This window comes from Aspergillus tubingensis, assembly GCF_013340325.1.
Source record: "Aspergillus tubingensis WU-2223L DNA, scaffold_6, whole genome shotgun sequence".
NCBI lineage: Eukaryota > Fungi > Ascomycota > Eurotiomycetes > Eurotiales > Aspergillaceae > Aspergillus > Aspergillus tubingensis.
This window is the reverse complement of record NW_023336280.1, coordinates 2,262,655-2,283,782: the sequence shown is the minus strand read 5'-3', so window position 1 is coordinate 2,283,782 and position 21,128 is coordinate 2,262,655. Positions and strand designations below refer to the sequence as shown.

At 49.8% G+C, this 21,128-nt stretch overlaps 7 protein-coding genes and 1 non-coding gene across 8 annotated transcripts; 4 read left to right on the top strand and 4 right to left on the bottom strand.

Moving 5' to 3' along the window:
* Positions 1–3,813: 3,813 nt before the first annotated feature.
* Positions 3,814–6,206, top strand: AtWU_04528 (SulP family inorganic anion transporter; the record flags this gene model as incomplete). Its single annotated transcript, XM_035499639.1, has 4 exons — positions 3,814–4,163; positions 4,228–4,857; positions 4,930–5,446; positions 5,508–6,206. 4 exons carry the CDS (start codon positions 3,814–3,816, stop codon positions 6,204–6,206), a joined length of 2,196 nt encoding a protein of 731 aa, XP_035355532.1.
* A 226-nt stretch (positions 6,207–6,432) lies between these two features.
* On the bottom strand, positions 6,433–7,596 carry AtWU_04527 (uncharacterized protein; the record flags this gene model as incomplete). The annotated part of the gene is made up of 1 exon (XM_035499638.1): positions 6,433–7,596. One exon carries the CDS (start codon positions 7,594–7,596, stop codon positions 6,433–6,435), a length of 1,164 nt encoding a protein of 387 aa, XP_035355531.1.
* Positions 7,597–8,106: 510 nt separating this feature from the next.
* AtWU_04526 (F-box domain protein) lies at positions 8,107–9,522 on the bottom strand (the record flags this gene model as incomplete). Its single annotated transcript, XM_035499637.1, has 3 exons — positions 8,107–8,731; positions 8,793–9,296; positions 9,386–9,522. The coding sequence occupies 3 exons, from the start codon at positions 9,520–9,522 to the stop codon at positions 8,107–8,109; spliced, it is 1,266 nt and encodes a 421-aa protein (XP_035355530.1).
* A 992-nt stretch (positions 9,523–10,514) lies between these two features.
* AtWU_t113 lies at positions 10,515–10,585 on the bottom strand. Its single transcript has one exon. It is a non-coding gene; the product is annotated as a tRNA-Gly (tRNA).
* A 2,812-nt stretch (positions 10,586–13,397) lies between these two features.
* Positions 13,398–14,619, top strand: AtWU_04525 (slipin family protein; the record flags this gene model as incomplete). The annotated part of the gene is made up of 4 exons (XM_035499636.1): positions 13,398–13,590; positions 13,667–13,784; positions 13,844–14,336; positions 14,389–14,619. 4 exons carry the CDS (start codon positions 13,398–13,400, stop codon positions 14,617–14,619), a joined length of 1,035 nt encoding a protein of 344 aa, XP_035355529.1.
* Positions 14,620–15,216: 597 nt separating this feature from the next.
* AtWU_04524 (uncharacterized protein) lies at positions 15,217–16,263 on the top strand (the record flags this gene model as incomplete). Its single annotated transcript, XM_035499635.1, has 1 exon — positions 15,217–16,263. The coding sequence occupies one exon, from the start codon at positions 15,217–15,219 to the stop codon at positions 16,261–16,263; it is 1,047 nt and encodes a 348-aa protein (XP_035355528.1).
* Positions 16,264–17,689: 1,426 nt separating this feature from the next.
* Positions 17,690–19,583, top strand: AtWU_04523 (glycosyltransferase domain-containing protein; the record flags this gene model as incomplete). Its single annotated transcript, XM_035499634.1, has 2 exons — positions 17,690–17,875; positions 17,943–19,583. The coding sequence occupies 2 exons, from the start codon at positions 17,690–17,692 to the stop codon at positions 19,581–19,583; spliced, it is 1,827 nt and encodes a 608-aa protein (XP_035355527.1).
* Positions 19,584–20,119: 536 nt separating this feature from the next.
* AtWU_04522 (uncharacterized protein) lies at positions 20,120–21,096 on the bottom strand (the record flags this gene model as incomplete). The annotated part of the gene is made up of 3 exons (XM_035499633.1): positions 20,120–20,692; positions 20,877–21,029; positions 21,091–21,096. 3 exons carry the CDS (start codon positions 21,094–21,096, stop codon positions 20,120–20,122), a joined length of 732 nt encoding a protein of 243 aa, XP_035355526.1.
* Between the last annotated feature and the right edge of the window lie 32 nt (positions 21,097–21,128).

Below are 21,128 nucleotides of genomic sequence, written 5' to 3'. Positions count from 1 at the left end.
GGGAAAACCGTTCATGACTAGCCGCATAAGTCGGGCAGGGTACCTAAGTACTATTAGACCAGATCAAACACTAGTGACAGAGTCTGCCATATTTTGGGGTAAACAAGGCCACTTGGGAAGCAGAGGAGACATGCGAGAAGGATCAGTGAAAGTCGTAGATGCCTTTAAGCACCCAGATGACTCAGATGCAAGGCTTAGTATTCTTCAAAGATTGTGTTCGCGCGGTAGCCGCAGCAGAACCTTAGTGCTGGGTCTATGGTGTAACCTAATTTATGTTCTGTATAGGGCCATGTGCAATGACATTGGTGGCTGTGAAGCTTCATGACCCATAGAAATGCCAGGATATGTGGATGCCATAGGTGTAGATCTACATTCACGACACGGTGGTTTGCTTTGCAGAAAAAGCCTGACGCTAAACAATCTATATCCAATCAATTTCTTCATCGGCTCTGGACAGTTGGCCTGGACTATACTATGTAAAGATGGGAGGATTACTGATGCTCTTGACAGCATTGCATGAATACTGATGAGTTATTAGTGCCCAATAAGTATCTTATTCTTGGAATAGATTACTTCATGATTTGGTGACCAGAAGCTTCAAATAGCTTATTTGCTTGTTCTGTTTGTTCACTAGCCATTGATCAAAGATTGCCTATTCGGAGAAAGCTTAAATAAATCTTACTAGACACCCTGACACGACGGTTTGACTCACATAGCATGTTCTCGCGGGATATCAGTAAGCCCCATTGGTCTTTGTAGAAGCACCCGACACGTAAAGGAGAATCAACTCGAGGCAAGTGGCACAGCCATCTTTCGTAACCGTAAGCCTGGATCCAGGGCAATACCAGGCTGAGTCTCAGCTACAGCAGGGAAGGTGTTCATGAGGCTCTGCCGCAACAATTTCACTGTGTATTCAGGCTTGACCAGGAAGTTTGATAGAAGTGTACTTGGGCAGCTTTAAGAGGTAGTACAGGCTTCAACCAGGCATCCTCATAGCCTTGAACACCTTTAAACCCACCCCCTGCCACCCGCTCCTGTCATGCTGCAGGTGGAGTTTTTCATTCTTCATTATAATCTTCATTTGATGTTTCCCCAATGACAGCCAGTTCTGCCTGGGATTTTTGACACGAGTGTACCCTTAATAGCAGGAAACAGCAGCTAGTAATTAGTCGTTCAACCTGGACTTCGATATGTACTAGCGGGGCATGGCCCTTTACTATACCTTCTCGGTCGTCTGGCGTTCATAGCCTCCGACATCATTGATCAGTACTCTCCCCACTTACCGCAATGGCCATCTTATTACGTACGACACTTCTACTACTCTGCACTGCATCCAGCTTTGTCTTCGCCCAGAACGTCACCACGGAGGCCAAGGCAACAGAACGGGTGGGATGGGTTGCTAATGATACGACCCGAAGCACTTCTCAGATTATCTTCTGTTGCGTATCTATCTTCCTTGTCTGCTCCTGGGAATGTGTGCACCTGAATATACCAAGTATTGAAGAGAGCGAAGCAGGCTGGTATATTTACAGGGGCTGGCTGTATTACTGGCCCACGGCTCCTCTACGACGACTTTGGTTTCGGAGAATGGGATGGGTGGCTTTGATTGCCATTGCCCCGGAGATCGGAGTGGCAGTAGCCTTCGAAGAGCTAATGGAGGCTAGGAAAACCTTTAGGAGATATAAGCATCTTGTTTTCACCATGCCCCACGCTTTTTATGCTTGTATGGGTGGGTATCGGGTGGCCATTCCCCGAACCTTTCTCAATCAGGATGGTGACACTCGGGATGGTCCAACGTTGATGGCCGGGACTGTACAGGGACATAACGAGAATCATCAAATTTTAGTGAAAGATACTATGGCCGAAAGGATGTTATATTATAGCCCTCAGCTGACCACCCTAGGTGAGAAACTAATACTTAACTGATTCGGAATCCGGGACACTTAGCCTGACATATTGAAGAGATACTAGAGTGAACTAGGAACCTTTCCGGCCACTGAGGAAGCTTGCTTACAGGACCGAGGCCTTCCTCTAATGAAGGAGGAAGACATTCATAATGTTTCGATATCAGATGCTGTTATCAAGGGGTTTGCTTGTCTTCAATGCGTATGGCTTATCAGTTTGGACATCACGCGTGCGGCTGCGGGTCTGCCCATCAGTGAGCTTGAGCTGATGACACTGGCCTTTATTTTCTGTGCGCTGATAATGTACGGCTTGTGGTGGTATAAGCCGTTCGGAGTCCAACGTGCCACCCTTATACTCCCTCCCAACCAGGAAAAAGCAAATATTGTGCATGATAGGCTGGGCCCACCGGACGCTGAGGGGAGAAGTCAGGGAATAGGTACTGTGGTTGAAACCTGGCTGGATTTGCCTCGTTGCTTCTTATTTGATCCTTTCGACTGGAAAAGAAGCGAGTATGATGAGCCAAGATCCATAATCTGCAACCTCACCTCTCTGGTATTCTCTGGTTTCCATCTTGTTGCCTGGGACTGGAAATACCCATCAGACACGACCCGCATGCTCTGGCGCATCTTTAGTCTGACTGCAACAGGAGCCCCCTTGGTCCTGATGAGCATTTCAGGAATCTTGCTTGTTTACTATGCGACGGGCTCCAGGGTGAGATATAGGGCGGCTCTGAAGGTGGTGATGTATGGGATGAGTATCATCTATACCATCTCACGAGTCGGCTTGATTATTTTGGTTTTTTATTGTTTCTCTTCGATGCCGGCCGCGGTCTATAAGACAGAGCAATGGTGTCATTTCTTTCCCCATTCTGCTTAACATAGTATCGAGAAAGATAGATTTAGACAACCAGCTCCATTCAAATCGAGACATCGACTAAGGCATAAGTCCAGCTTCATAGAGGCCCTCTTATCTCATTTGCCCGATGGCCGCTATTGTACAAAGTAAGTAGTTGTAGTCCACTGGGATCATCAGGCTGGATGGTCCGTGCTACAGGCCCACCAATCAGTTAGTAAGCGAAACCCCAAGATTGGCCAAATTCATCATCATTTGCAGAACAACTCATCTTCGAGGGACTGAGCATATTGTAGCGCACTCATCTGGCGTGGCCTGAATCTACTCCGGACACTTGTGGTCAATTACCAGAGCGTGATTTGGGATGGTGGTGGCCATTGAAGAACCTGCTGTTTAGGAGTGTATAACAACCGCCTTCTGGGCATAAGGCAACCAATTGTGTAAACATTACATGCAGATTGCTTGTGTAACATTCTCAATTGGATGCCCAATTACCCCAATGTCTGGCACTACTACCTTCTGAACCAGTTGTGGATTATTCAAATCAATTACAGACAGAGGGCATCATCACATACCGGAACGGGATAAAGGGAGAACAAAGAAAGTTATGTAAGCCATGAGGGGGTTGTTCTCCAGTTTTAGTATGTTTATCTTCAGGGTCCGAACGTCATCGACGCCTGTCTCAACTTTATGCCAGATCGGAGAGAAGACAGAGAGAGAGCTTGCAGGGCAAAAAACTCTGCCCGTGCATCAGCCTTACAAAATAAAATATCTTGGTATTTTGAACTTTCAGTTCCACCGCCAATCAGGGCCTGCTTGCCTCGTCCGAAAACTTACGATTCCGCTAACGATGGACTTATCTTAGCCAACAGCCACCGCTCCTTGCGCTAGCAGTCGTGTCTCGCCAATCGCTCAACCACAACTGTGCTTCCTTTTTCCCCCCAGCTTTTCTCGCCGCTGAAGTCGCCATTCCTTATGGCGTTTTCTACGACATTATAGCGTGCATTGTCTGTTTGATTCGATCGTGCTTTTCACCCCGGGTTTCTCCGAATCAACATGACGGATCTCAATCCGCAGGGCGGACACCTCGAACACCGCTCTTTGCGGGACTGGCTTGCGGGCTTCTTCCGAGCACCTCTGTCAAACAGCTCTGCAGACTCTCCACCTGATCGGATCCCCGAGACTCTAGAACCGAACGATAGAACTCGCTTGTTGAAATTGGACGATGGTCAAGGAGGTCCCGCATACGGTACGAGAGATGGTTTATCGACACCGCAGGTTGACGGTGGACCTGAAGGACATATTCGGAATGGGAATGGAAACCCAACCTTTGTACAAGGACCGGAGAACCTGCCTCCCAGGACTGGGTCAGGTCTGGCGTGGCCTGTGAAGAACCATAAGACGATGTAGGTTTGGAATATACAGTCTCTCGGCTTTGGATTCAGGACGAAACAACTGATTGAGATACAGGTACCTCTCATACTACATCCCGTTCTTCAACTGGATCACACAATATCGCTGGTCTTTCCTCCGAGGCGACTTGATCGCAGCCTTGACAATTGCATCAATCTACATTCCCATGGCGCTATCTTTGGCTTCAAATCTCGCCCACGCGCCAGCAATCAACGGCCTGTACTCATTTGTTTTCATGCCACTGCTCTATGCAATCCTGGGAAGCAGTCCTCTGCTCGTTGTTGGTCCGGAAGCAGCTGGGTCACTATTGACGGGAACAATTGTCAAAACTAGTGTTAAACAAGGCCACTCGCAGGAGGACGATGAGGCCGCAAGCGCAATGGTCGTAGGCATAGCCACTGCCATGGCAGGAGCCATGATACTAGTCGCTGGACTGACCAGGCTGGGTTTCCTGGATAATGTACTCAGTCGACCTTTTCTGAGAGGTTTTATCACTGCCATTGGCTTTGTCATCTTTGTTGACCAGCTCATCCCTGAGGTTGGATTGGCAGATCTGGCTAAAGAGGCCGGCGTCAGCCATGGCAGCACAGTGCAGAAGCTTGTCTTCTTCGCTCAGAATATCAAGAACTGTCATGGTCTTACAGCTGCTGTATCCTTCGGTAGCTTTGCAATAATCATGCTATTTCGGTATGTACCAAGACCCCATCAATCCCATAAAGGAGATGCATCATTACTGACCCTGCGCCCCACCTACCTCAGAACGATCAAAAAAGCACTCGAACCACGATACCCTCAGGTCGTCTACTTCCCTGACCGTATCCTCGTTGTGATCCTCTCGGCCATCCTGACCTGGCGTCTGGGATGGTACGAGCAGGGGCTGGAAGTTCTGGGCTCAGTTCAGAACACTGCCACTGGGCTCTTCGCATTCAGGTGGCCCTTCCAACTCAAACATCTGAAGCACGTACGCACCGCTATGAGCACCTCCTTCATCATTGCTATTCTTGGCTTCTTCGAGTCCTCAGTTGCCGCCAAGGGCCTCGGGGAGAGACGAGACGGTGTCCAAGGCATGTCTGTCAGTGCGAACAGGGAGATGGTTGCTCTAGGCGTTGCCAATGTGGTTGGGGGCTGCTTTATGGCTCTCCCTGCCTTTGGCGGATACGGACGGAGCAAAGTCAACGCTTCTACGGGAGCACGCTCCCCTATGAGCAGTATCTTCCTCAGTGTTATCACTTTCATTGTAATTATGGTGCTCTTGCCATATTTATACTATCTTCCTGTGAGTTCTTCCCCAATCCCCGAGTACTATTGGGTAAGACATGTGCTGATATCCACCACAGAAAGCTGTACTATGCTCTACGATATCGGTCGTCGCATACAGTCTTATAGAGGAATGTCCCCACGACGTCGCCTTCTTCATCCGGCTGCGTGGTTGGACAGAGCTTGCATTGATGCTTCTCATCTTCGTCTCCACTATATTCTACTCGCTGGAGCTGGGTATCGCGCTTGGCATTGGGCTCTCAATTCTGATCCTGATCCGTCACTCCACCCAGCCTCGCATCCAAATTCTCGGAAAAATAGCTGGGACATCCGACCAATACGACAACGCCGAAATGCACTCAGAGAATGTGGAGCTCATTGACGGCGCCCTTGTTGTCAAGATTCCCGAGCCGCTCACCTTCGCCAACACTGGCGATCTCAAGAATCGCTTGCGCCGTCTAGAGTTCTACGGCTCCAATCGCGCACATCCATCCCTCCCACGGTTGCGGCCCCCGGAATCGAACAAGAACGTCATCTTTGACGTTCACGGTGTCACGAGCATCGATGGCTCCGGTACGCAGGTCCTCTCCGAGATTGTGAACGATTACATCAATCTCGGAGTAAGCGTCTATTTCTGCCGCCTTTCGAATCGCAGCGTTTTCCGCATGTTCGAAAGAAGCGGCATAGTCGACCGATGCGGAGGCATGTCTCACTTTGTCCCTGGAGTCGATGAGGCGCTTCGGCTCGCTGAATCCGAAGGCCGTGCATCGGAACCTTGAAGGTGTAATTCCAAGTGAAGCCCGGCGCTTCTCTCATATAGGTGTGCTACCTGGTCATGATCCGAACCTGTAAACGATTCACGACATTGCACGATACAAGACAGACGTTTAGAATGTATAGTCCCAGCATCCGTTAGATATGTTGTTGTTAGCATTTGAAATCAGAATCATCAGCGGTTTTCTTCGATATTCGCTTGTCCGTGCAGATTCTCGTAGTCCGGATTCATTAGGGTTTCTGGTTCTCATCCTCGTTCATCTCAGCTCTGCGCAGTATATTGGAAAGCAACACCTCGCAAGCCCGTAATGCAAGATGATTGTTCCGACCAGCAGCGGTATCCGAATCGCCGTTGTCGCCAGCTGGTGTCGATGCAACCAGCTTTAGCTTCCCATCTCCACCGAGCACGAACCCCCCACAAGCGATTCGCGACAGGCGCACATGATCTTGCCCCTTAAGAGTGGGCCCCGCATTCCCACCGGTCAAATCAAACTTCATCGCCAAATGCTCCTCCAGGTACGCACTAAGCACAGCCAGAACGTCCGACTCACTTCCATCACCGTTATTTCCAGCATGAAGGAACCCGCCCAACGACTCTCGTGGCACCGTGATGTTCAAAGTACGCAAATCCGGCGCAGCAAAGGCAGGGAACGATAGTGTGAGGTGAAGCTCTTTGACAATCTCGACTGCGTTCATAGGCCCGGATCCATCTTCCAAGTTCAATGTGTTTATATATGTGTTCAATGCTGTGCCTATAAATCGCGAGGGAAGACGAAGCGGAGAACAGTACGTATCGAAGGTCGAAGAGAGAAAGGAGACGAAAGTTTGTCGGAGAGGAGCAGGAAAGCGGGTTAGAAGGAGTGGTAGGTGGGTAGCATGTGTTTGAGTCTGAGAGCGAGTTCGGGTGCGAGGTTTCGAAACGGTTTCGGTTTGGATTGCAGGGAGAGAGGACAAGCTAAGAAGAGCTGCTTTGTATGTTGCGTTCTCGTACTCTAGCTTCACGAGGATTCCACTTCCCTGTTGGGAGGGCGTATGTGAGGCTGGTGCTGAGCGTTGAGTCCGCGCGCGGGATCGAGGTCCGTTCGACGCCTGAGACCCATTTTCAGGGTCGCGTTCGTGTTCAATGTCTGAGAATGACAGACTGGGTATGGGTTCCCAGGTGCAGGATTGCAGCGCGCCGGTTCGGGAGAGGGTGTCGTCGTCGGTTGTGGGCAGTGGACCGGTAGATTGGAGGGCAATCGGGAAGGAGGCTGCGGTTACTTGATCTCGTAGTCGGGTCGCGTAGAACTTCAGAGCCGCGGGGTTGTTGACAAGGCTGTCAAAGTCTCTTCCGTGGTGGAGAGGGGAGAGACGGTGGAGTGTCCATGAGGTGTTTAGTAGGCTTGTTTGCGTCATTGTGGTATCGTGAGGCTGGTTGAAGGTGTTTGATGCATGCGAAGGAATGGTATATCACATTTATCCCATATGGTGTTAGTATAGCACAATTGGAAGAGATGCTCCCTTGGAGCTTGTCGATCAGTAAATGATGCGGCAGCTGTTTACTTAGTCGGGAGAGCAGAATGCCCGCGGCGCGACTATCTCTCTAATCGATGCATCTTATCAAACAAACAATACAAACATCTCACTCCCAGAAAGGAGCCTAGGGCATAGGGCTAGCTTACATGGGACTGAGGAATGCATTCTTGTTACAGATTGATGGACCGATACCAAGGTAATAGAAATCTCCATTCATTTGTAGTAGCCGCTGCTAATATTGTTATGTCAAAAGAGTAACACCCAAACGAGCAAAGAGCTCATGCCATGAAGATGGATATATTCTTCGCCATGGAGTACACCAAAACCCCTATGAAACGCCTCGCCTTGTGAATGCAAAGAATGCAATGCTTGCTAAACCAACAGAATGCATTATGCACGCCATCCATCTGGAATTCGACAGTCTTGGCAGCTGAATAGGACAGGCAACCCTGTCCAAACCATGACGCGCTCTGCATGATGCGGCGCCGCCTTTCTTAAAGCCAATTCCTCCTTCACAACATCGAACCAAACATCTTCCACGGAACCATGCAAATGCACGTTCGGGGCATTCTGGAAGACCAACATGTTGATGTCGTCCTTTTCATTTAGGGTGATATCGTTATGAAAATTGTGCATGAAGTCCTTTCGCTGCATCCGCTGATTGCCGCCATCTCCGATTTCAGCGGAGAAGTACTCCACTATTCGGAGGAATGGCGACACTGTAAGCAAGGATCCAATCCAACTGTCATCCGAAACTGTAGGCTCATCCGGTGGTACAGTATACCGCAAGTATGAGACTAGAAGTTGCATGCAGTGATGCGTGGCTATGAGGGTAGGGGTGTCAGTAAAAGGAGGTGATCTGATTATCTTTACTTGCAAGTCCCGGTACATGGCTCTACGGATGTGTGGGGGTACAGGAACTGGCAAGCGTCCAGCTTCCCAGTCACGCAGAAGAACATTAGTCTGCTCTCGCCTGGCAAGAGCATAGGTCTCAAGGAAGTATAGAGTATAATACCTGTATGAGAGGAATGCGTTAGAGATGCACTAAAGAGAACAACTGAGAGGCCAATACTTACATGAGCGGAGCGAGATGAAACCATAAGCGCGCAGTCGTCCTTTGCACGAAGACGCCGCGCTCGGCTTTGGAGGTAAACATGGATTTCATGAACGCCGGTTCGCTGTGCACAAACCGATCCATAACACGGTCCGCGAGGTAACAGCAAAGTCTTGTACAAAGCGTCTGCCGGCGACGCAGGCCGGATATATACTTGAAAGTGTATATGTGGCCACCCTTGGCGCTCTTCGCCGGTGGAAACAAATCGGATAGCAATACTGCATCATCCTCCGGATTCCGAGTATATGTCCTTTCGCTATCTATCGGGGAGGGGAGTGTTCCATGGCGACGTTGACGGAGGTATTGCCGGGTGATCCATTGTTCCTGCGAGTTAAGCAGTAGATAGAATGATTTGCAGACAAGCTTTAATGGCAGAAAGTCCGTGACACCGCAGTGGGCGAATATCTTGATCTGAATCTCGACTGGGAGGAGATCCCAGGGGGAAGACGTCGGAACTAGCTCCACACTATAAATGTACAACACGTAGGTTAGCGATGGACATGCTTTACGCTTTGAGCATAGAACACGGGATGCGATGAGGGGCACACGACGTACACTGACGAGGACACTGATGATGAGCCTGCAGCATGCTTGGACAGATTATTCTTCTTGGCATCCGACTTCCTTCCTCTGTAATTGATGACAGCGCGCGCCTTCTTTGCCTGTAGCACCAAGTTGTGGAACGAACTCATCGTCAATCTCCAAAAGGCATGGGGAGACCAGCTCCGGCTTGAGGAACAGGAGGGAAATGCTTGTCACCATGCAAATCCCCTGGTCAGTCTTCTCGTCGATCGATTTTAAGGGATTCTCCGCTTGCGCCTTTTCGGGTTCAGGGTAGATGACTAAGCAGGGCTGAGCAATTGTTGCTATTTTAGAAGAAACTCCAAGCATTGAAAGGTCAGATGCGGGGTTCCTGAAATGCCCAGAATAATTGGTTGTGTACAATGGCAAAGACAAAGGGGCGGGCGTCAAAATGGAGCAATAGTAGTGGGAGGAAGGAGGAGTGTGCTCATCTGAAACCGAATCGGGGCTATCAGTCTGCTAATTTGCGGCTGGCTTTGCTCTCATTCTGTTTTTAATGACATTGAGCTTCTGATGTATTACACTAGCTACGAAACCTTCTAAAGCTTCCATATTTCAAGCACGCGCCAGTTTACTACGGAATGAAGTAGAATAACTAAAGTATCTGGTGAAAGTTGTGTCACGCCAATTTTGATACATTCGTTTCAATGGGGACTGCAGAACTCGACCTTACGTCATCTTAAAACAGGGGTACTCCATTCTGTACCTGCTGGATTGGTTGAAGTGCGTACCCCGGGGCCCAGGCCATAGTGGCCTTAGGCCTGGATTCGCGACATTGTGCGACATGTCACTAATCGAAACGCCCCAGAGGGCTTTGAGTATTGACGCCAAAGAACTGGCGAGACCATGAACTTGAAAAAAATGCAAAAGGGAGACATTTGCCCAATTCTCTTTTCGCTACGTCAATAGTGAAGCTTCCATTGTATCTTATGAAATCTAAATGAGTTATGACGTCTACCCAAGTCAAGCGAACGCCCCTGTCTGAAAATGTGACCTCTAGAAACAAAAATCACTTGAAAGACCAACAAAGAAAGATGGGACAAACAAGGCTAAAAGGAAATTAAGAAGAAAGTGGCGGAAAAAAAAAGATGAAAAAAAGATGTGCATCATCCGTGAATCGAACACGGGCCTCATCGATGGCAACGATGAATTCTACCACTAGACCAATGATGCTGTTGTATGATAACGGCTTCCGATTTTAAGTCTATCAATAGCTGTCGCAGCTATATGTGTATCTTCTGCTTAGTTTTGCTGCGATCTTAGGCTCACAACTTTGATCAAGGGCATAGTTAGTCTAGTTGACCCTGTAGTACACCATAGTAAGACGTTGGAAAAGTCGCCTTTGTCCTAGCAATTGATAACTACTCTTGTGTAAACTACACAGTAAACAAGAACATGCATTATGCATGATCTAGTGCAAGCCATCGGGGCTTCCTATCTTCCGAAGAAGCGCCAACATTCAAGGACCCGCTCTTACCAATGGGCAATTACATTGTAAGTTGAATGACTATCACTGACGCAATATGTCAATCTCGTAGGAGAGAAGGATGAGTCCGCATACTGGACCCTGAGCCGAAACTCGGACTCAGCGTGTCTACACCAATTTCCTGTTGTGGTAATGATAACACTCCAACGGAAGTATGCGCGCCGACGGAGGTATGCAAATGACCCACCGGCTAATTTGAGGGTCCCTGGCGGAATTGCCTGATTTATCTGTGATTGACAGACATACTTGCTGTGTAGATAGTAGTACAGTAGTCACCACGCTTGAAGTTGTTGTTGTCCTTTACATAACGACAACAGCCTATGAATGAGATACTCTCATCCAGTAGTTCCTATGAGCTATTTATGGGTGGCCGGGTGGTGTAGTGGTAGTCAACCTGCATGACACTCCTACAGGTATCTGACAGAGGTTTCTCTGGTCGATGCTTAAGTAGATAGTGTGGTAGGTTTGATTCCCATGACTGTTGGATACTGACCATGCGAAAGAAGAGGTTTGTTAATTAGATATATGCCCAGTGCCCGGGAGGAGGGTAAGTATATTCAAATAAATTTAGGGAGACTACAAACAGCTTGATCCTTATATATATCATCACCCTTCGCTGTCTATATACTGAGTATGGTGAAAATTTTGTAGATTTCTATCTCTCTGAGGGGTTATTCTTTATAATCTTTACACTCACACATAATTCAGCCTACAAAACTGGGAAGGATAGGATTATAGTCCTATACTGGAACGTACATGAAGACATACCGCCCGTATCTAATTAGATAGATAACTGCTCGCGCGTTTTACGGAAGGAATCTCTCTTCTTCTGCTTGTTAGCAACTCAGCAAGAGCACCCTGGCCGTGCTGAGTTCGAGTATAAGTCCCTCTGTCTCTCTATGAGCAACTTGACTCATGAATCAGGTGTAAGAGACGATTCTCGGAAGTATGGTAACATGGTGATTGGCCTCCCTATCGATCGCCCAATGCCGGGTCAGTTGAGCCTTGGCCCACAATATGCAAAGGAAGCACTGCCTCAGTGCGCCCGATTACTTGGCGCTAAATACGTGGTGGGGAACCGTGAGCCCTTATCCTGCCCATAAGAGCCTCACTGTAGATCGAAGGAGGTGCCAATTAAAAGCAAGATTGTCACAAGCTCTTTGTCTATCGGATCATTTATGCCGAGCAGAAGTATAGCGCAAGTAGGGCGCATACTATATTTTACGGGTCAAGAGTGATGCTGTCATCCCCTGTGTAACGGTAAGCACCACCACTGTGTTTGGGGTGATTGCACAGCACAAACCTAATCCTTCGCCCGCTGATCTCAACACGAGATCGCCGACCGAAGTGTCGGAGAGGGCTGTGAGCTTTAGAGCCATGGGTCAACCCGGCGGGATATTGGTCACTAGAAACCAGATGGAAAGACCGAAGAGCTCACGTGGATGTTGACAGGACGGTACTACGATGCCGGGGCAACGACAGGGGGAGAGAAAGGTATGCTTGCCAGGTGATCAAAGCACATTGAATTTGATGAGTGGTCCCATCCATATGCTGCCCTATGGTGCTAGTAACCCCAATCCTTAGTATGGTTGGTGGAAGGAACTTGTGTGGTTCGCCTGCTTGCCGCATAGCCGTCTTCGTCTTCTAGAATGATGTAATTTGCATGATTAGCAGCGTAGCGTCGAAATATCAGAGGTGAGTTCCAATTCTTAGCGCGTTTAGTACTTCCTCTCTGGCACGCGCCTTTCGGCCTCGGGCACAGTCCAAGACATTGGCGCAGATTGGTCCGTCGTTGACCGTAAGCGTGGCAGAGTCTGGGATAAGTGAGAGAATCAGGAGTATCCTCAGCGACAAAACTGCACTATTTGGACGGATTGGGGCCTTCTAAGTTGCTCAGCCTTGGGAGGCGGAGTAAGAGCAGAGCTCCTGAATGGATCCAACAACAAGTAGTAAATTTACAGCTGGCGGGCGGGAAGCCTCAGGGATCAAGGACACGAGGCGTCCAGAAGGAATGGGCTAAGAAGAGGGTCCAACTTAGGAACCAAGCAGCCAAGACGCCCCCAAAAAGGTCCCATAGGACCAAAACTAGCGACCCACAGCCACCGCTGCGGAGAACATGTGAGTTGAGTTTACAGTAGATGTAGGATGTGAGTAGTTCATTGTGTTAGCTACCCTACGGGAAGCCTGCCGTCGAGTGGTTGAGTCGTGAAACTAAGGTTGCAGCTGGTCAGTGGTATTTAATTCCCCTCACTCCCCTCTTCCGATGTCATATTTCTAAATCTCTCTCGATCAGTTTATCATTCCGACTCTGCTAGTTTCTATCAATATTTGCCGTTGCAGCTGCGAACCCTTCTCAGCGCCCCCTGTTTATCTCTCTCGTTGGCTTCAAATAATTGCTATTCCGTTCCCCTACGAGCTTAGGTTACAGTTCTAGTCCGATTACCGCTACACACTGTACACTACTCCACGACCTGCAATTTCTCCTACCAGTAACTGAAAATGTCAGCCGAAAGAAGCGCAGATGTCAACGGCAAGGCGCCAGTCCAGCAACCTACTAACCCTGCCCGCGCACCTGGTGCGGGTCTGGTTAATGTGCAACCGGCTCGCTTGGACGATCTGCAACCCAAGTATGCGCAGCAAATCCAGCACGGTGAAGATAACCCCGATGCGCACGGATGGTACGCTTCATTCAGTAAGTTTCGACCTTGACCTATATTACTGTACACCGTCAAAGCTCTTTTGGTCTAACAAACCTTTGTCGCTATTAGTCCACGGACTTGGTGAATGTCTTGGTTGCCTGGGTGCCATTCCATGCTGTTTCTGCTGCCCCAACCCCTTCAAACCAGTCGCGCAGGGTGAAGTCGGCCTGATCACGAGATTCGGAAGGTTCGTGAACCCCCACGACGATCACTCTAGAATATATATCCTGATTGATGTTCTTCCAGATTCGAACGTTCCGTCGATCCCGGTCTGGTCAAAGTGAACCCACTGAGCGAGCATCTTACAGCGGTGGATGTTAAGATCCAGATCGTCGAAGTGCCCCGTCAGAGCTGCATGACCAAGGACAATGTCAACCTGAACCTCAGTTCCGTGATCTACTACCAGATCGTTTCTCCCCACAAAGCCGCGTTCGGTATTTCCAATGTCCGCCAGGCACTGGTGGAGCGTACTCAGACTACACTGCGTCATGTCATCGGCGCAAGAGTTCTGCAGGACGTTATTGAACGCCGTGAAGAGATCGCTCAGTCGACTTCAGAGATAATCGAGGACGTTGCTGGTGGATGGGGTGTCCAGGTTGAGTCCATGCTCATCAAGGACATCATCTTTAGCGAAGACTTGCAAGACTCTCTTTCCATGGCTGCGCAGTCGAAGCGTATCGGTGAAAGTAAGGTTATTGCAGCTCGTGCTGAAGTCGAGTCGGCCAAATTGATGCGTCAGGTAAATATTCATTTCATCAAAGTAGTCGACATGAGCTAACTTTCCATTCTAGGCCGCTGATATCTTGTCTTCTGCACCTGCGATGCAAATCCGCTATCTCGAGGCGATGCAAGCCATGGCCAAATCAGCCAACAGCAAAGTCATCTTTTTGCCGGCAATGAACCAGACTGTGCAGCAACAAATGGCTGCGGCAGAGAATGCTGGCGAAGGCCCAAGTCGATACCAACAGCCTGATGATGGATTCCAGCGTGCCATGAATGCGCGCGTGGTCGAAGACATCTAGGTGAGGTGTGCCACATGATTTAATGGCTTGATAGCGCTGGAGAGGACCATTGCCTGGTTTCTGATGAGAATATGCTAATGACGCTGAACAATATCTATGTATTTGGAGACACCACAAGGCCGGATAGCCTTGTGTCTTTCCACTCACTTGTTCCCCATTTTTGCTTGGGGTCCTATCTGGCTTTGACGATACCCACATTCTTTTGTTACATGCTTGTGTATTAAACGGGACGATTCTGCCTCTAATTCAATAATGACATTACCTTATGATTTCCCTTAGTAATTAAAAGAGACTAATGTGAAGGTATTGGTTTATTTGACCATCAATAGCTGTGTGTTTCTGCCTAGTCGCTTTAGGCAATATATGTATCTATCGCGGCAGATAAGCAGTAGATACTGCCGAGGGCGGTGTGCCTGGCTTCATCTCAACAGCAGTGGCCGAAAGTCGTAGACAAGCATGATCTTGTTGCTAGCTATCTGACGACTCACTGCATTGTACCTTGACCTTTACCGGCGGGCTGTCGATTTATGAAATAGCGCTGAAACAGGGCGTAATTGCCCATCTGTCCTCTCGATCAAGAAGACTGCTACCGAAACAATGGCTCCTTCGCCGACCCCCAGCCCGGCTCCTACAGCTGCGAAAGTACCAAGCTCACGTCCGTCTTTCGAAATGACACCCGACTTCACTGACCAGTCCTTTGATCCCGCCGAGTACCTCAACAATGCTCTTCCTGCGCTGACGCTGGCGTCATCTCAAACGAACCTCTCGCGGGCTCCTGCGGGGGCCTCTTCCCTGCCCGAACTGTCTACACAAGTCCAGACCGTCCTTTCACAAATAAACGCGCAGAATGCTCGACATTCCACAGCCCTTACACAACTTACCGATGAGATTCTACGAAGCGGAGGTCGATTAGCTTATGAAGTTGAATTGCTGCGTGGAGAGACTATTGGACTTTCGGACACGTTGACGGACGCACTACGGAGTGACATTGAGAGATTTGTCCCGGGCGCTGCGGACAATGACAAGATCGCCGGGGCGGAGGAATCGGAAGATACTGGAGAACAGGGAGAGCCAGCGGAGACAATCACAGTGCAGGACCCTGAATATATCACCAAGCTACGGACGTTGAACCAAGTCCGCGCACGACTGGAAGAAGTGGTGCAGACCTTCGGAGATGCCATGGAATGGCCCCTCCCGCCATCGGAGACGTCTATAACATCATCATTTATTTCGGTGTCGGCGCCGGAACCGGGGCCTGAGAGCCACAGTCGCGAGGAGAAGGGCCAAGAGGTGGCTAAGAAGCTGCGAAAGGAAGTAACGGAGCTTTTAGATAGCAACGGGGGCGGGCAGGAGGGGATTGAAGCTGCCTCGCGCCGTGTTGAGTCGCTACGTACATTGGCACTTGTCTGGAAGGGCACTGCGGAGGAGAAGGCCCGAACTCGGTTCGTAGACAGCCTGGCTAAGATCGTGGAGGACCGTCGCAAGGCCCTAGACAATCAGGGCCGATCCGACCAGTCCCAGCAGCCGTCCGGATCGTCTACGAAGGGACCAACAACGGGTCATCGGCGGCAAGAAAGCGAAGGCCCGGGGGGTGGCATCTTCCGCAATCTGCAACGGTTGCGAGAAGAGATATACCTGGAATGAGTTAGGGGTCTTCGAGGTGTCTATATTGTTGTATTGTTGATTTGTTCTGGGCCATTGATTGCATTATGGCGGCGTTGGCATTGTACATAAGGATTGCCAGTGTGCTTCTGGGTATTACTATAGTACCGTGCGCTTTTCCTCAGCCCCGGAAAATTATTTGATAGGCGGGCTTTTCCCGTAAAGATTCGGTAGTAGCTAACCGGCTCAACGGGCCTGGGGTTCATGCAGTTCATACTACTACCGTCTATCAGACGCCCTCGGAACTACAAAGTGGCTAGTCGAAGCGCCTGCTTCGTAATCGTCTGTTCTATTCATGCAATCCAAAGCCGTAGATGGAGCACGATTCGAGACGGCACTCGTCCGGGCTGCATGGCTTGTTATGGACGGGGGAATCTAGGTCCAAAGTAGAATGGGCAATGTGGAGTCATGCATAGGGAGACGTCAGTTTACAACGTAGGCCGAACACAGGGCCGGCGATGGACTAATAAGCAAGCAATCTGAAACCACCATCCGATTCGTGCCAAGAACTGGGAGGGCACGGGCAGTATGGGATGTGCAGTCTCGATGACGCGGCCAGATCCAACGATGGCGTTTCCCGCTGAGTAACCGACTTTCGTGGGCTGAGGCGAACAACTTCACTATGGAGGAGACTATGCACCTGAGGGTGGGATCAGTAGATCCCACAAGGAGATAAGCTTTCATGGCCCGGCTAAAGACCGACAAAGTACTGCAGAACAGGGGAAAAAAATAAAAAGGAAAAAGAAACAAAGATGCGGTGGGACATTAACGGGTGCAGGGAGCGATACTCGCACATCGCAATACCGACGGAGGCCAGGGCCGGGAACCAAAGGGGAAAAGCGAGGAGTCCATAATTCATGATCCATCCAGTCGATTGAAATCCGCAGAAAAGAAAGAGGAGGGCAGGCCAATGACCGGACAGCTACTTTCCCCCAGTCCCTGGCCCGGTTCCACACGCCGACGTAAATCCTCACCCAAATCGGTCACTTTTCTGTTGCTGAAGTGGTCTTCCGCCCGAGTCGACCTTGAACTACTTTCCCTCCTCCTCTTCGCGTTTTGTGTCCGCGTGGCATGGATCTCTTCCCCGACACTGGCTTCTTCTTCTTCATCTTGTTGCTGTCGTCACCATTGACTGTTGTCTTTTCTGCCTCAGCATGGCGCCTAGCAACCCCATTTATTTCTCTTAATCCGATATCCCCCCGTCAGCTTCGCTGCTCTTCCTGATCGCATGTCCCGCTCGCAGGAATGCTTATTGTTGGGAAGACCCTCTTCTACATTTGGATAAACCCAGCGGTTCTTGTCTAGTGACCACGATCTGACGTTCAGTCGGATCGTCCGTCCACCGCTGCTGAGCAGCGGTACTCTAATCTAGTGTCCAAGCAAAGTTTCCACTTCCACTGCTTTCAGGATGTCATTCCAGGGCATCCTAGACGGCCCATGGGCCGATCATTATCACACGGCGCGCTCGTCAATGACGATGCTATGGCAGCAACAGTTCCATCCTCGCCGTCTCAGAGCTCGTCCCGTTAGGACGCTGATGATCCTGGCCGCCACATGCTTCTTCACGCTGCTGTTGTTGTCGCGATCTAGTCAAGTATGTTTATTATGCGATCTACTGTCTCAATGAAGTGGTGGTACTGACGAAGTGCCTCTTTTCCTAGCCACATGTTAGCTACTGGTTGAGATACCCATCATATCCCCCCTCCCGTGAGCGCCCCGAAGACTTGCCGATGGTCTTCACTTCCCCGGGTCATGTTTTGCACCGAAATGATAGTCTTCCGCATAATCTGCAAAAGTCGACCCCGTCTTTTCACCTTCTTATACCTGCATCGCAAAAGTCCGCCTCACTCTGTCGCACGTTGACGTCGTCAATGATACTGAACTACCCACCGCCCACGTTGATTAGCTATGGCAAGTCGCCTTCAACGGGGTACACAGACTACGCTGCCATGGTGGACCGCATAGCCGGCATATACAATTACCTGGCGTATAACCCGCAAATAAAGGATGAAGATCTCGTTCTTATCGTTGATTCTCAGGACGTGTTTTTCCAATTACCCCCGGAGGTCCTGATCCAGAGGTTCCAAAATCTCCTCAGGGAGAACAATGAGAAATTGCTTCGGAAATATGGTACCGTGACTGTTGACAGGCCGTACCGTACAGGCTCGCAGGAAACGATACAGAAATACTCCCAGAGAGTCTTGTTTGCAGCGAGCAAAGAATGTTTCCCTGGGCTCACCCTAGATGCAGGGTGTGTGACAGTTCCAGAATCTAGCCTCCCCCCGGACGCTTATGGGTGGAAGACGGATATCCACCCACAAGGACATCTGAATCGGCCGCGCTGGCTTAAGCCTGGCGCAGTGGTTGGCCAGGCAGCTGATCTCAAGTTAATATACGCCGAGGTTCTGCGGTTCGTGCATCAACACCGCAACGCACGGGGAGATTACCTTGCTATGACGCAAATGTTTGGTCGACAGGAATATGTGCGGGAGTTAGAGAGGCGGGATTCTGCAAATGGATTCATGGAATGGCTCTACACCCTCATAGGCATCTCTGATGCTTCCAATATCACAGGAGCTACCCAACCGCGCCTCGAGTCTGGCACCCGCTATGAATATGGCATTGGAGTCGATTATGAATCCCGTCTGTTTTTCAACATGCGCAATGCTAAGATGGATGTCGAATGGCTTCACTACAATAATGTCACCAAGACTTCGGCAGTGCAGATGCAGCATGGCGTCCCCAGAGAAAAACGCCTCTTGATCCCTTCGGATATTACACCTGAGAGCATCGGTAACCCTTTCATCCAGCCCAAATTTGGCAAGGATGATTGGCTGAACCCGCCTTTCAATGAGACACTCGACAAACTTCCGAACCCGCGCAACCATACCTGGCATAACCTTCCCTTGATGACCAACATTCACTCGGCATCTGTACCGGCCCTGTTACATGTGGATGGGGATCATTCTGTCCTTGACAAGTGGTGGTCAGAGATGTGGTATCAACCATGGGCTCGTGCCCTTCTCCGCAAGTACATGCGCACCCCGAATGGGTTCGACGCCGCCCAATCTTCCCTCTTGGGAGGACAAGAATGGTGGGACATGCGCGGTGGCAGGGGAGGTCTCTGGACCGACAAAGGTGAATGGCTGGCTTACACTGAGGTTTGTGGAAGCTATGATAAAGAGCTGTTCGATGATGACTTCGGTCCCTTTGGCAAAGAAAGTGGCGAAGACGCTGACGAGCCGGTTTACAACCGATTCGGAAACGTCATCAAGGGTAAAGAAAAGCCAGGCATATGGTGATCTATCTCCGAGACTGGTTCTTGAGAGATGATCACCGCCTGCCGATCCACCTTTGGTGACATGGCTGGCGTGGGCCTTACTATTTATCCACAAATGTGGTCCATTGTTCATTCTGCATATTTCATTATAGTGTGAAGCTGCAAACTGCAGCAAGAACTTGCCATCAGCTATGGCCGTGCATATCTACATGGTGTTTGGGGTTCATGACATATCGATTTTGAGCGAAGTGGATCTGATGTGATGCGTTTGCATATGTGCTTGGCCTTACCCTCTTTGCTGTGCTGGTTTCATTGCAGTCAGGCGTAAAGGCTAATTGTTCTATTGTATGATATTCCTTCTTGAGTCGGGATGCCGGAGAGTATCTATGGGATACTTCATTATATACCAGGGTCTGTATAGAATAGATAGAATATGCTACAATTCGTTAGTACCATCACATGCAACGTAATAATCCACCTAAAAGAACTACCAAGTCTAGTAGTCAATAGCCATAGTTCATGGTATATATAGTAGTAGTACCGTCCGCACAGAAAAATCTATCCCTCCTCATCCATCCCCTCCCCCTCCGATCCCTTCATCCCCGACCCCAAGGTCTCCCGAATAATCGCCAAAACATTATTCACATCGTCATTACTCAATCTCTCCTCGCGCTCCTCAATCACCGTATCCAACAGCGCCAACGCCCCGTAATCCTCTTCTGGTATTTCCCCTTCCCCTCCCTGTCCTTCCTCGGCCCCATCCACCTCCATCATCCCATTCATATCCTCTCCACCATTGACTTGCTGTTCCGCATTCTCATCATCATATTCTTCTTCTTCCCCTCCTTCACCCGCCTCTTCACCATCCTCTCCTTCCGTCGCGGGTGCATGTAACCCCACCCCCAGGTTCACGATCATCAGCACCTCACCCTTGGTGAGCCCGTAGGGCTGTAACCTGGTGACGAGCTCCCGAAGCGCATGGTCGAGCGGCGTGGGCGCGTTGATCTGAGATGGTGGGATGGCTGTTGTTGTGGTGGACTGTGCCTGAGCTTGTATTTGGGCGGGGGTGAGGTTCGTGTATTTGGGGTAGTTGAGGAGATGGGGGGAGAGTCGGGTGACGTAGTTGTGTATCTTATAATGATTGATCAAGTGTCAGCTTTTCTGGTTTGTGCATGTGCTGCAAGAAAGAGTGTGTACTCCGCAGCTAGGTACGAGCCAGCCAGCCAGCCAGCTGGTCGATGTATCCAGCCCCGCATAGCTACTCGACAGAGAAACACATAGGGTGTGGAAATCAATTCAATAAGGGTATGCGCACCTCCTTAACAACGGTGTTATGGTCTCGTAGATCCGGACTGGGAACCCAGTTTCTGGAGTTCGGCGGCGGGTTCGGTGGTCGCCGTGGAGGGTTGGCCGTTAGATAGGCCAGGACCTCTATGTTGGTGAGGGTGGCGGATTGGGGATCGACGATCTGTTTTTTTTTGCTACTTAGTATGGTACTCTATAATAAAGGCCATTGGATCAAAATTTACCCTCATTGTGATGGTCTAATTGTGCAGTTGGAGTGATA